General features: G+C 37.9%; 1 protein-coding gene across 9 annotated transcripts in view; it reads left to right on the top strand.

Annotated features, from left to right (window-relative positions):
- Nucleotides 1–11,943, top strand: part of EPB41L4A (erythrocyte membrane protein band 4.1 like 4A) — a 193,320-nt gene extending 181,377 nt beyond the window's left edge. For 6 of the 9 annotated variants that reach the window (XM_036409732.2, XM_045571841.1, XM_036409731.1 and 3 more), the window contains 5 exons: nucleotides 6,624–6,671; nucleotides 7,428–7,496; nucleotides 8,764–8,874; nucleotides 9,864–9,945; nucleotides 11,313–11,943. In XM_036409732.2, coding sequence (XP_036265625.1) covers nucleotides 6,624–6,671; nucleotides 7,428–7,496; nucleotides 8,764–8,874; nucleotides 9,864–9,945; nucleotides 11,313–11,441 — 439 coding nt within the window. In that variant the 3' untranslated portion in view covers nucleotides 11,442–11,943. The remainder of the gene's footprint in view (nucleotides 1–6,623; nucleotides 6,672–7,427; nucleotides 7,497–8,763; nucleotides 8,875–9,863; nucleotides 9,946–11,312) is intronic. The other 3 variants (XM_036409740.1, XM_036409733.1, XM_036409739.1) reach the window with 2 other exon arrangements.
- The last annotated feature ends 807 nt before the right edge of the window (nucleotides 11,944–12,750 follow it).

Genomic DNA, 12,750 nt, shown 5'->3' with positions numbered 1-12,750 from the left:
TGTAAAAAATATCAATAAAGTGTGTGTGTGTGTGTGTGTGTGTGTGTGTGTGTGTGTGTGTATATATATCACTGAATATAGTTTAACAAAAAAGCACAGAAACCCAAGAGCAAGACTCAGCATAGTTCTGGGTAAATCTTTTTTAACCATGCTTTTAACCTGTCCATGCAGGATTTTCTATGAGGGACTTATAATACACAGAGCTTGGTGACTTTATATTAAATCTTAAAACAACATTTAGTTTTCTAATCATTTCTAAAGGACTCAATCCAATTAAATATAAATAGTATATCTTGCATAATAAAAAAAAAGGGAAAAGGAAAATAAAATTAGGAAAAATTCTATAGATAGATTTTTAGGAAGTCAAAATCCATTACTAAAGGCAATATTAAATAAATAAACAATCTATTTATAAATACAATTGATAAGTAGAACAATTCATTGTTGTTGAATCTTATAGTTATTTTAATCTAGTAGTATTATTGGGCAAATATTTGTACATGGGCCTGGTAATTTAATAATTTAAATGGAGTGACCTGAGATTTATTTTACAGAGTAAGGAATGCACATTTTTTTTTAACAGGGTAATTTGAGGTAAAATTTACATACAATGAAATGCTCTCATCTCAAGTGTACAATTCAATGAATTTTGACAAATACTTACATAGTGTATCCATCTTAACAATAAAAATATAGAATTAAAAAGTTCCCTTGTGTTCCTTCCAGTCAGTCCCCATGCTCCATAGGCGACGGTTCTGGTTTCTATCACCATAAACTAATTGTTTCTCTCTTATTGAACTTCATATAAATGTAATTATACAACATATGCTCTTTTAAAATCTGCCTTTTTTCACTCAGTGTTTTTGCATGTTGTGTCTATCAGTGCTTATTTAAAATTTTTAAGTACTAGTCCATTATATGAATGTACCATGATTTGTTTAGCCATTCTCCTCTTGATAGACATTTGGATCGTTGCCAGTTTTTGCTATTGTGTTAAAAACTGTTATGGACAATGTGTTAAAAGTTGCTATAGACATTCCTTACAAGTGTATCTGTGGGGGTGTGTTTTATTTTACCTTGGGTAAATATCTGCTTGGGTAAATATCTGGGAGTGGAATTTCTGGGTTAGAGTATATTTGCATATTTAATTTTATAAGAGACTACCAAAATGATTTCCAGAAAGTTTGTATCATTTTATATCCCCATTAGCAATGTATGAGCGTTCCAGTTCTGAGCTATTTGCCAATAGCTGGTTTTGCTCTGTCTTGTTAATTGTAGCTTGTTGTTGTTGTTTGTTTTTTTTAAAATATATTTTATTGATTTTCTAGAGAGAGAAAGAGAGAAAGATAGAGAGTTAGAAACATCGATGAGAGAGAATCATCAATCAGCTAGCTGCCTCTTGCACATCCCCTACTGAGGATATGCCTGCAACCAAGGTACATGCCCTTGACCGGAATCAAACCCGGGACCTTTCAATCCGCAGGCCGATGCTCTATCCACTGAGCCAAACTGGTTTTGGCACATTGTGGTTTTAATTAGCATTTTTCTGATGCCTAATGATGTCAACCACATTTTCCTGTGCTTGTTGGTTATTCATAATTTTTTAAATATATTTTTATTGATTTCAGAGAGGAAGGAAAAAGGAGAGAGAGATAAAAACATCAATGAAAGAGAATAATTGACTGGCTGCCTCCTGCACGCCCTTTACTGGGGATTGAGCCTGCATCCCGGACGTGTGCCCTTGACCGGAATAGAACCTGGACCCCCTCAGTCCACGGGCTGACTCTCTAACCACTAAGCAAAACTGGCTAGGGCCATACATTTTTGCCCATTTTTAATTATGGTGTTCAATTTTTTTTAATAATTTATTTTTAGGGTTCTTTATATATTGTGGATATATGTATTATTCTGAATACTCTCTCCTGGCTGTGGTTTGATTTTTCATGTTCTTAACCTTTTTGTTGTTGTTTTACTGTACTCATTTTTTTTCCAGATTACTTATTTATTTACTTATTTTCCCATTCAACACAATTTTGCATTAGTTTCAGGTGTCCAGCACAGCAGATAGATATTCATATAAGTTACAAAGTTTGCTCAGATAATTCAAGTGCCCACCTGGTACTATAGTCATTACAATATTGTTAAGTGTATTCCTATGCTTTACCTTATATCCCAGGCCTATTTTGCAACTAATAATATGTACTTCTGAATACCATCACCTTATTTTATCCCTTTTTTAATGATGAGCATACATTTTAAATTTTGATGAAGATCACTATGTCATTTTTAAAATTTCTAGTTTAAGACTTTTGGCATCTTAAGGAATATTTGCCCATACCACACGATTTTCATATCTTTTCCTAGCAGCTTTATATATTTTGTTCTTATATCTAGATATATGATTCATCTAGAATTAAATTTTCTGTATGTATGAGGTAGAGGTAGATATTTAGAAGTTTTCCCAAGGTGTTTATCAGGTTATTTCAGTATCATTTACTGAAATGCCTTAGGGCATTAGTTGAAAATCAATTTGGCTGTTTATATATGGGCCAATTTTGTTTCATTGATCTATTTGTCTATCCCTAAGCCACCACAATAGCTTTACAATAAGACTAGAATCAAGTAGTGTAAATTCTCCAGCTTTGTCCCTGTTTTCAAGGTTCTTTTAGCTATGTTAGATCCTTTGCAATTCTGTGTAAATTTTTAATCAACCGATATTTGTTTTCACCCAGAAAAAGACAATAGAGTGTAGATTAGGATTATGTTGAATCTATAGATCAGCTTTGAGAAAATTAATGTTTTACCCATCCACTTATTTGCCTTTAACTTCTCTTAGCAATGTTTCATAGTTTTCAATACAGTTATTGCACTTATTTTGTTAAATTTAATTCTAAATATCTAATAGTTTTAATGGTATTGAATTGTACATTTAAAATTGTCATTTACCAATTATCTGTTTTATTAGTGTAGATTGCTAATGTCTTACTGTGCTTGATTTATAAATTAAACTAACATACATATGTATGTGCAGGAAAAACATTATTTATAGGGTTCCATACTATCCACAGTTTTAGGTATCCATTGGGGATCATGAGATATATCCCCCATGGGTAAGGAGAGGACTATTTTCTCCTTATATTCCTACTGTAGTGTCTATAAATTGCCTATAATATGGAGGAATTTATTGAGAGTTTAGAATGTTATGATACATCACTCACATATGACTTATTCATTCTGTTTCTTTTAATCCCCAATGAAAAGCAAGAAGATTGAAGATTGTATTCATTATTAAATACCAGAGACATACAGCTGTATAAAATACAAAACCTTTCTCTCCTAAAACTATTTACCCTTGAATATGGTTGGATCTTATCTAGTAAAACATTGAGAAGCATAGTTCCATCTAATACATTTTTTAGCTGCATTGATGTGACATTCATGTTTACTTGTTATTAGAAAACCTGGGTGAAACCACTTTTCAACATGGGTGAACCTCTCTTATTGGGATATTTGGAAGAGGCATTCCAGCTAAAACAGTTCTTCTAGGTTCAACTGGTGCGTGCGAGAAGCCTCTAGCTCCCTCTGGTGGCAATAATGCCTTACTGTTTTCCATTGAAAAATGGATAATGTGGAAGATGAGGTTGTCAGGGTGAAGTGATGGTCCCAGTTAAACACAAAACAGAAGCCGGGTCCCTTAGATGAAGATTTAGCGTGAAGGCCCTGGGAGTGGCTCCAGAGCACTTTTCCGTAGCTGGGTGCTTGGTTTTGTGGCTTTCCCAATCATTCTTTCATTCTGAGCAGGGTGAGGAAAGGAGGGGAAGATTAAAACATCTGCTCATAATTATGCTGGCCATTCAGGGATATGATGAGGATTTACTGAGATATTTATTAAGTGCTTTAAATTCTTTAAATAACAATGTTTTGTGAACTTTTAGTTTTCTTAGTAACATATTTGCTTCTCTAAGCTTCCTTTTTGAGCAGTGATCAGTAGTAAGAGCACAAAAATAAGAAGTCAAATGCTGCCATATTTATTATTTTTAGTGCACTATAGTACACAAAATATAGATTATTATATATTATAATATTCTCAAGATAATATAATTCAGTATCTGGGGAATGTAGAAGAAGGCTATATAGGCAATGGTTTAAGTCTTTTGTAAATTATGAAGTATTATTATTTTAGGTTTTAGAAGAAGGAAAATATTTCTGAATGATGTCTCATTCAATTAATTTCTCTGAAAAAATGAATATTAACTTAAATTAGGCTATTGCTCTGATGTGTGGATGAATGAAACTTTAGAAGAAAATTTAATGTGAGATCGCATGTACATTTATATATGCTGTATCCTCAGGGTTCTATTTCCTCAGGAACTTACTGTATTTTCAGAGTTCAAGCAAAACATCTGTATAATCAAGGGCCTTTCAATTAAGAAAAATGACTTAAAATTTCCCAACTTTCTAAATGCACAAAAAGCTGTTGAGCTGCTGATCATGAATTCATCCTAGATTGTTGATTAATGTGTGCAGATGCAAGCATAAAAATAATGCATTCCTCATTAGCATATGTTTACATTTGTGAAATCACAGGTGGTCTAGAAATTAGAGGAAATTAGAAGATTTTCTTTTCTTAGCTTTGGAACTTTTCCCTGCCTTGAAATTGCTAGGCATTTCAGTACTAAGTTTAGTTAAACATACAACTATTAATTGTGCTATAGAACTTAAACATATAGACTAAACTCCTGAATCGTTTATGACCAATTGTTTATGGCTAGAAAGACTGAATTCTCATTCAGGTTAAGATACTAGTAACATTTCTGCTCATTCTTCGGAGATGGGAATGAAAAGCATTTCCCGTGGAAATTGCAGCAATAGTAGTTTGGTGTTTTGTTTTGTTTTTTAAAACATGAAAAAAATCCTTTTTTCTTTTCTGACAATTAAGGTAAGAAATTCTCCTGACTAAAAAACAAAATCAGAGAAAATGAATATAAATAAGAAAATAAAATTCCTGCAATTCCAACACTCAGAAATACCCACTGTTAGTGCTTTTTAACATTTGCCCCTCCCTGCAGCATCCTTTGTGGGTTAAAATATTGTCTAGTGAATCGGGCCAGCCACACGTAGGAAAGGTGGATTCCATACAGGAATTCCTGCCAATGAAGCATTTCTTTAGGTATTTTTAAGTATATAATCTTATTCTTATAACAAAATCTATTAATATCATGTTGTAATGTCTGAGACCATCCCCTCCCCCCTAATCATACTTGTTTTAACTCCTTTTGAGTTGACGGAAAGGTCTTTACAATCAGATAATTATTATTATTTTTTCTACAAAGGTAAAAACGGCTTAGTCAATTCAATTGCTAGAAAATAGCTTATTGTATTCTGGGGGCTCAGAAAACCTTACCAGAATGCCTTGTGGTGCCCTTATTAACGGAGAAAAATGAAAGCTATGATAATATTATATGTTGAAAGTGATATTGAGCTCCAGAATGCTGATACAGATTATGAATGTAAAATTCCACAGGGCAGCGTGTAGCAGTGGCTTTGCTGAACTCCAAGCCTTTTAATTGTTAGGGTTTGGGTCCTTTCTTTGGGCCCATTATTAGATCTCCGTTCTCTTGAAAGGACTGATGAAAGGAGACATTCCATGGAAGCAGTTGCAGGGATAAAATATTTGTAGTATTCCTTGCTGTCCTAGGAGTGTGAACACTAAATGCTGACTTGGAATTTTGCATTCTGGGAAATTAAAGGTAGTGGTGTAACTACTTTCTGCTCAAGTCATTCTTGCAGAAGATTTGTGGGTCTGTCCATAGGAATGGGGAAAGGCCCGCAGAGGGCGACAGCATTTATGGACCCTCGGTGTGGTCCACAAACACATCATCTCGTAGATCATGAGAGATGCATCAGTGGCACAGTCTGCCGTTTCCTTTCCTCTTGTGGTTGCTGTTTTTACTGGGTTATCACAAATCATCTTGGGATTCTTTCATATTGACAGTCAGGCATTCTCTTGCATTCACTTAGAAATAGTTAGAGGGGCCCTGAGGTTCAGTTGGTTGGCATGTCATTCTGTGTACCGAAGGGTCTTGGGTTGGATTCCCTGTCGGGGCATGAACCTGGGTGGCTGATTCACTTCCCAGTCGGGGCACATGTAGGAGGCGACCAATGGATGTTTTTCTCTCATGTTGATGTTTCCCTCCCTTCCTGTTTGCCTCTCTCCCTGTTTCTCTGGAATCAATCCTCAGTGAGTATTAAAAAAGAAAGAAAGAAAAAGGAAAGAAACAGCTAGAGGGAACAGGAACAGAAATAGAAGCCTCAAATTCTTCTTCATTGTAACATCACCACCAGAGGGTGTGTGCGTTCGCCCTTGCAGTGCCGAGCTCTGTCATCAAACGAAGCCCTGGTTATGGCTGGTTTCAGTGTGATTTTTCTTCAGTGGTGCTGGCAGATACATGACTCTGGCGTCTTTCATTAGCTCTCCCTGCTCAGTCTTCCCTTTTAGTCTCAACTGGCACATAAAGCTTCCCAGTCTGAAAGCTGTGGATGTTGTAGCTCTGCTCAAGTTAGCTGTGGGGCTGTTAGAGGAAGCACGTTTGCAGAGATGAGCAGTGTTTTCTCATTTATAGGAGAAGCCCTGATGTCCAAGCAAAAGAAGAGTTATGGAAGCATATTCAGTGAGTACTGTTTCTCTCCCCCGCTCCTTGTATTAAAACCCAAGTAGTTTTAAGGCAGCTGCCGACACTAAGAGACAGCCTCGGGCTGAAGCCTGTCAGACAGTCTTCGTTAGTCATTAGGTGGAACATGAAATTCACAGAGGTGGTGCCTTCCTGCCAGGGCAGCCTGACATCTCTTCTCCTGAGGCCCCTTAGGCTGGCCTGTAACTGGGGCTCAGACAGACCAAATAAATACCAAGGAAAACAGGTTCGGAAGAAAAAATAAAGACTCCTGCTACCGGGAAGAGAGGCAGAATTTTGCAGGGAAATGAAGAGTGGCTGGAGAGCCAGCCAGCTACATTGGCTATAGATCACATGTGTCAAACACAAGGCCCGCGGGCCAAATCTGTCCCGCCAGGCCTTGCAATGTGGCCCGCACCTCGCTGTCATCACTGCACTCCACTGCGTTTCCATCACAATGACAGTTTATGACTGTTCAGTAAACCATTCGGCCCGCGATTTAGGCTGGATTTTAGATTTTGGCCCCTTCTCTGATTGAGTTCAACACCCCTACTATAGATAAATCGGAAGGTAGTAGAAGAGCTATAGAAAAGGTTTGCCTCCCATTTTTCCTTGAGCACGCTGTAGTTTTTATATCATTGGTCCTGCCTTATGTTCCCATTCGGTTTGCTAACACTGTTTTTTGGGACCGTTGTGAAAGGTGTTGGTATTTACACCGTCCTCACAACTTGAATTTCCTTGCTCTCTGCCCTCTAGGAAGGAACTTGTGGACCCGTCTGGATTGTCAGAAGAACAATTAAAAGAGATCCCGTACACCAAAGTCGAGTGAGTATGTCTCTGGAAGTCTTCTCACACAAGTTTCATTAGTACTTCGAAGTGACATTCTTACTCTCCGTGCAGTGCTTAAATTTGTCTTTACATTGTAACTAAAATTAAGAACCACAGGGAAAGAGGAAGAAAGGGTGTAATAAATAATCAAGCTAATCATTTCCCTTCTGTACAATCACTATTATCCCCTATTTTTTTTATTAATATATTTTTATTGATTTTTTTACAGAGAGGAAGAGAGAGGGATAGAGAGTTAGAAACATCGATGAGAGAGAATCATCGATCAGCAGCTGCCTCTTGCACACCCCCTACTGGGGATGTGCCCGCAACCAAGGTACATGCCCCGGGCTGGAATCGAAACCGGGACCTTTCAGTCCGCAGGCTGACACTCTATCCACTGAGCCAAATCGGTTTCGGCTATTAACCCCTATTAACTGACTATTTGTATGCGGTAGGTACAAAGTGACTTTTGATGACTGGTGTTAGTTTTGAAATATAAATTCACTTATTGAGGTATTCGTTGATTGGTATCAGAGTTTCTTTTTATTCGTTATTTAACACCAAGAGAACGATGTGGACCTCAAAGCCCTGTCATTTAAGCCCAGTCCAATCCCTGTCACAGAACGAGCAGGTTGAATGTGCCTCGTGAAAGCACAGGGGCTCCCTCATCCACACCCGTGTAGGATGCGGCAGCAGATGACCTATGTACTCAGTTCTCTGCCCTGCTATAATGGTTTGAGAAAGTCGCCTACTTCACTGCTTTATTTCCCTTTTGTAACGCATGTATCCTCCCCACTCCAGTCAAATTGCAGGTTGGTACACACCCTTCCACCTCCATCCCTCCACCCCATTGTCTTTGGGCCAAAGTTTGAATTTTAACAACAGACTAATTAAGAAGCTAGACAATGACCAACTTTTTCTGGTAGGAATGTCATTTTGTCTGCATTGCAGATTTTTTTTTTTTTCTTCTTCCACACTACCTACTGGAGAGAATTCAACTGTAGGGAATAATTTCATTAGAATTTAGTGGTTAAAAATAATATACACATATACACATACAAACATACACACAAATACTATAGTTTCATTTTCATGTATAGTTGAGGGAGCAGTTTTCTATTGTTAACTTGTGAAATTTAAGCCACTTAGGATTTTTCAACCCAGAAGGGTTGATTTTTTTTTTAAGCTCTCCAGTCATTATTAAGGAATTATCCTGTTCTGACTTGTGTGTGTATTGCCATGTTTTTTTGGATTTCTTGTTCAGGACTCAAGGTGACCCGATCCGCATCAGACATTCTCATTCGCCGCGAAGTTACCGCCAGTACCGCCGGTCTCAGTGTTCCGATGGAGAGCGGTCCGTCCTGTCGGAAGTGAAGTAAGCAGGCAAGCCCGAGTACATCAGCACAGTCCAACAGAGCTCCTTTTGATGCTAGAAATGTTCTGTATCTGTGGCTGTCCACTATTTGAAATGTGGCTCATGTGGCCGAGAAGCTAAGCATTGAATAATCATTAATTTTCATTAATGTACATAGCTACGTGTGGCTGGCTAGTGCCTACCCTATTGGACAGTGCAGATCTAGACCGTACTGATTCATGCCACTTAGAAAAAAATGCATAAGCTACTCTGTTGTGAATGATGAAGCCATATTTGAGAGAAGTTGGCATAAGAAGTGTTTTTTTATCTGATGGCATTTTGTCTTTTCTTTTACTACAGCAAATAGCATATTACAGTAGTTTCTTTGTGTTATTTTTTTTTCTTGTGAAAAAAGTGACCATTATCTTGCTTAACACAATAGGTGCTATATTTTGAATGATTATGCTAATAAAATCATTATATATCCATTTGTAAAAGTACTATAATCATAGAAATTCATGTATTTTGTATTGCTGGGTAGGAATGTTAACCGATAAACTCTGATATAAGGCTCAAAACTTTGATAAACATTAATAAATTGGGAGATAGGCTAGCCCAATAGAGGTAGAGGCCAGGTTTTACTTACATTTTTGTTTTGTTTGTAAAATGTAGGTAATGGCCGTCAATAATACCATATGTTTATTTAAAAAAGTACAAATGGTTAATAAATGTTTCTTTAAAGACAAATCAAAAAGCCGTTTATACAACATGTCAGAACAGCGCATGGGAATGAGACTTATGTTTTATTATTGGTTCTTCTATTTATTTGCTTTGATTTGGGGCAAATTACTTAACCTGTCCAACTTAATTTAGACATTTATTCAACACCTCTCTACGTGAAGCACTCTGATGGAATACAAAGATATATAAAACATGTGTTCTACGGTGTAGCCCTTTTTCAACTAGAATTGTGATTGTCAGACTCTAATTCTAAAACTCCCTCTCTGCAGTTCAAAAACGGATCTTGTACCTCCACTTCCCGTGACCCGCTCTTCCGATGCACAGGGCTCTGGTGGCTCCACAGTTCATCAGGTCGGTGACAATAGTTTTAAGGTATTTTACTGGTGGCAGTTTTGAGAAGCACCTTTCCTGAAATTTCTTTTGGAAGGTGGGAAAATGAATCTTTAGCTTCACTCTGAGAGTCTGTGTTTTAAAAGAACATGTTACAAACATGAAAAGAGGCAGGGGAGGGAGTGGATGATCAAGACTAGGCCCAACCTGGGAAGAGTTATTCAGGAGCAAGAGCTAGAGATAGTGCAAGGTCTAAAATGACCTGAGGCTTGGGGCAAAGCCAAGGATAACAAGGATTGTTAAGATTGTTTGGAGCCAGAATGAAAAATCAGTGCCTCCATGAGCCAGAGAAACCTGTAGCAGACTCGCAGGGGGCAGATGTTCTATTATTAACTAATGGCAGATGAGAATTATTCAGGTCCTGTTTTATTTCTGCCTTCTCCATCAAAGAAAATTACTTTTCTGGAAATGTTTTAAAAATGTGGTTAAAGGGGAATTCAAGGACATAGTACAGAATCTAGCTGCATTAACAAAATCAATTTACTAGTAACACTCAGCTGAATTAGATATATCAAGGGAGCACTGTAGCAAGCATTTCAGCAGTGTTTGATACCACCTTTCATGGTGTATATTTTTATTTTTATTTTTTAAAATATATTTTATTGATTTTTTACAGAGAGGGAGAGAGAGAGCCAGAAACGTCGATGAGAGAGAAACATCGACCAGCTGCCTCTTGCACACCCCCTACCGGGGATGTGCCCACAACAAACGTACACGCCCCTGACCAGAATTGAACCTGGGACCTTTCAGTCCGCAGACCAACGCTCTACCACTGAGCCAAACCGGTTTCGGCCATGGTGTATATTTTAATAAAGTAGAAAAAAATGCAGGCTGTATAAGATCATTGTGTGGATTTATATCTGGTTCAACCATTCTAAAAACAAAGTTGATGTTTATGATGGATCAGTGACAGCCGACTGTTTGCAGTCTTTTGGATTGTGAATCTCTTTGAGAAGCCAATGTAACTACCGTCTCTCTCTCCCCCATAAAAATGCACGCAAGCACATACACCGTTTTGTATATATTTTCTTGGGTTTGCGTACAGCCTAGGAACCATGACTTAAGCTGATTCATCATGCATTGCCCTTCGTTTGTTCAGATTCGTTTTTGCCAATGTCTTGAAGAACAGAAGAGACCTGTGCTAATTTAGGTTAGGTTCCCTAGAAACAGATTCTGAGATGGAGGTTTAATTGGAGGAAGTTTATGGGAAAGCACTGTTAGGATCAACACTTGTTGGGGAGTGGAAGAGGTTTTAAATGTAAGGAAACATTTCTGATGTATGAGTTAACTTGACTGTATTTTCTTGAGTCTTACTATTTTTCTTCCAGAGGAGAAATGGGTCTAAAGATAGCCTGATTGAAGAAAAATCTCAGACATCTACAAGCAACCTGGCTGGAAAACACATAGCAAAAACAATAAAAACGATCCAAGCTTCACGCCTCAAGATAGAGACTTGATCCCAGTGAAAGGCTTGGGATGGGAGATTCAGAGGGGTGGGAAGGGTGTGTGTACTGCCTTTACTTTGAAACTGTGAATTGTAATTATTCAAATTATCTTGGACCTCCACGTTTCTTCAGAAGAAAATAATTTGAGTCTGTTGCTCCTTTTAAAAGGCTTAACTACAGTGTATTTGTGCTGAAGAGCCTTTTATGTGTGTGTGTGGTAACTGGAAGGATAGTCCTGTAAAAACTCATGCCATATCAACCCAAACCAGATGTTTCTGGACTCTGGACCGAAGCTGGCCAGCTGTGCAATAGTAAGTGGGATGAAGAGCTCTCCCCTCGAGGTGGACCTCCACCTGTGCAGATACCTGAGGCCACATCACTTTCCCTGTAGGTATTTTTACTCATATAAATGTTCTTTGTAATGCTGTATTTTGTGGCATTAAGTTCCACTGGTTATTTACAAATACAAGGTTTTGTTTGAAAGCATTGCTTTTAATTTCTAATGTCCTTGTCTCGTTTTAGGGGGGAAAAAAAGATGTGCGTCTATTCGTGACCACCCTCAACCTCAAATGGTCCCTCCATTCTACCTGACTGACTCTCCCCAAAGACTATTTCAGAACGGCCCCTCCCCCCAAGCAATGTACTTTATATGAAAATAAAAACACTAATGCAAGCCATTTTACCTTACCCCTTACACCTTACCCCAGGTAGTTTTATGCCCATGACTACTTCTGGAGCTCAAACAAGCTAGTGTTCTTCCTAAAGACCAAATGGTTTAAAATGCTGCTCCCGTTAGATTTAGGGCCTTCATTACTGTGCTTATCTACACACTTAGCAATCAATTACCAAGTCCTGTCACCTTTGCTCTCTGTAGCCCAATTATCCCTTTACTATTTTTGCCACATTGACCCAAGGTGGTCATCTCATCTAGCCTTAAGTAGACTCCAATTGGCCCACTTGTATCTTTGCAAATTCGGTTCCGACAGCTTAGCTATTCAACCTCAACTTATAATAGTCCAAGCTCTCATAATGGACATCTAAGATACCTCATTATGTACTCCTTGTCTAAATCAGGGAACCAAAGAGGGAAAGGGGCAATAACCCTCACAAATACATACTTATGGTCATACTTTTTCTATAATAGCTCAAGGCCTTGCAAAATTGCCACCTACCCTTAGTCCCAACTCCCTCCTAAGGTTTCCCAACGTGGTCCAATTCTACTTTACATGGGATTTGCCTCACAAAGGAAGTTCTGCATTTCTGGTGACATTTCCTTTCTTCTTTAGGAATCTTCTAAAGGGTCTATTTTGCTCATAATATT

This window comes from Pipistrellus kuhlii, unplaced genomic scaffold (genome assembly GCF_014108245.1).
Source record: "Pipistrellus kuhlii isolate mPipKuh1 unplaced genomic scaffold, mPipKuh1.p scaffold_m20_p_4, whole genome shotgun sequence".
In the NCBI taxonomy this organism is placed as follows: domain Eukaryota; kingdom Metazoa; phylum Chordata; class Mammalia; order Chiroptera; family Vespertilionidae; genus Pipistrellus; species Pipistrellus kuhlii.
This window is presented reverse-complemented; position numbering and strand designations above follow the sequence as displayed.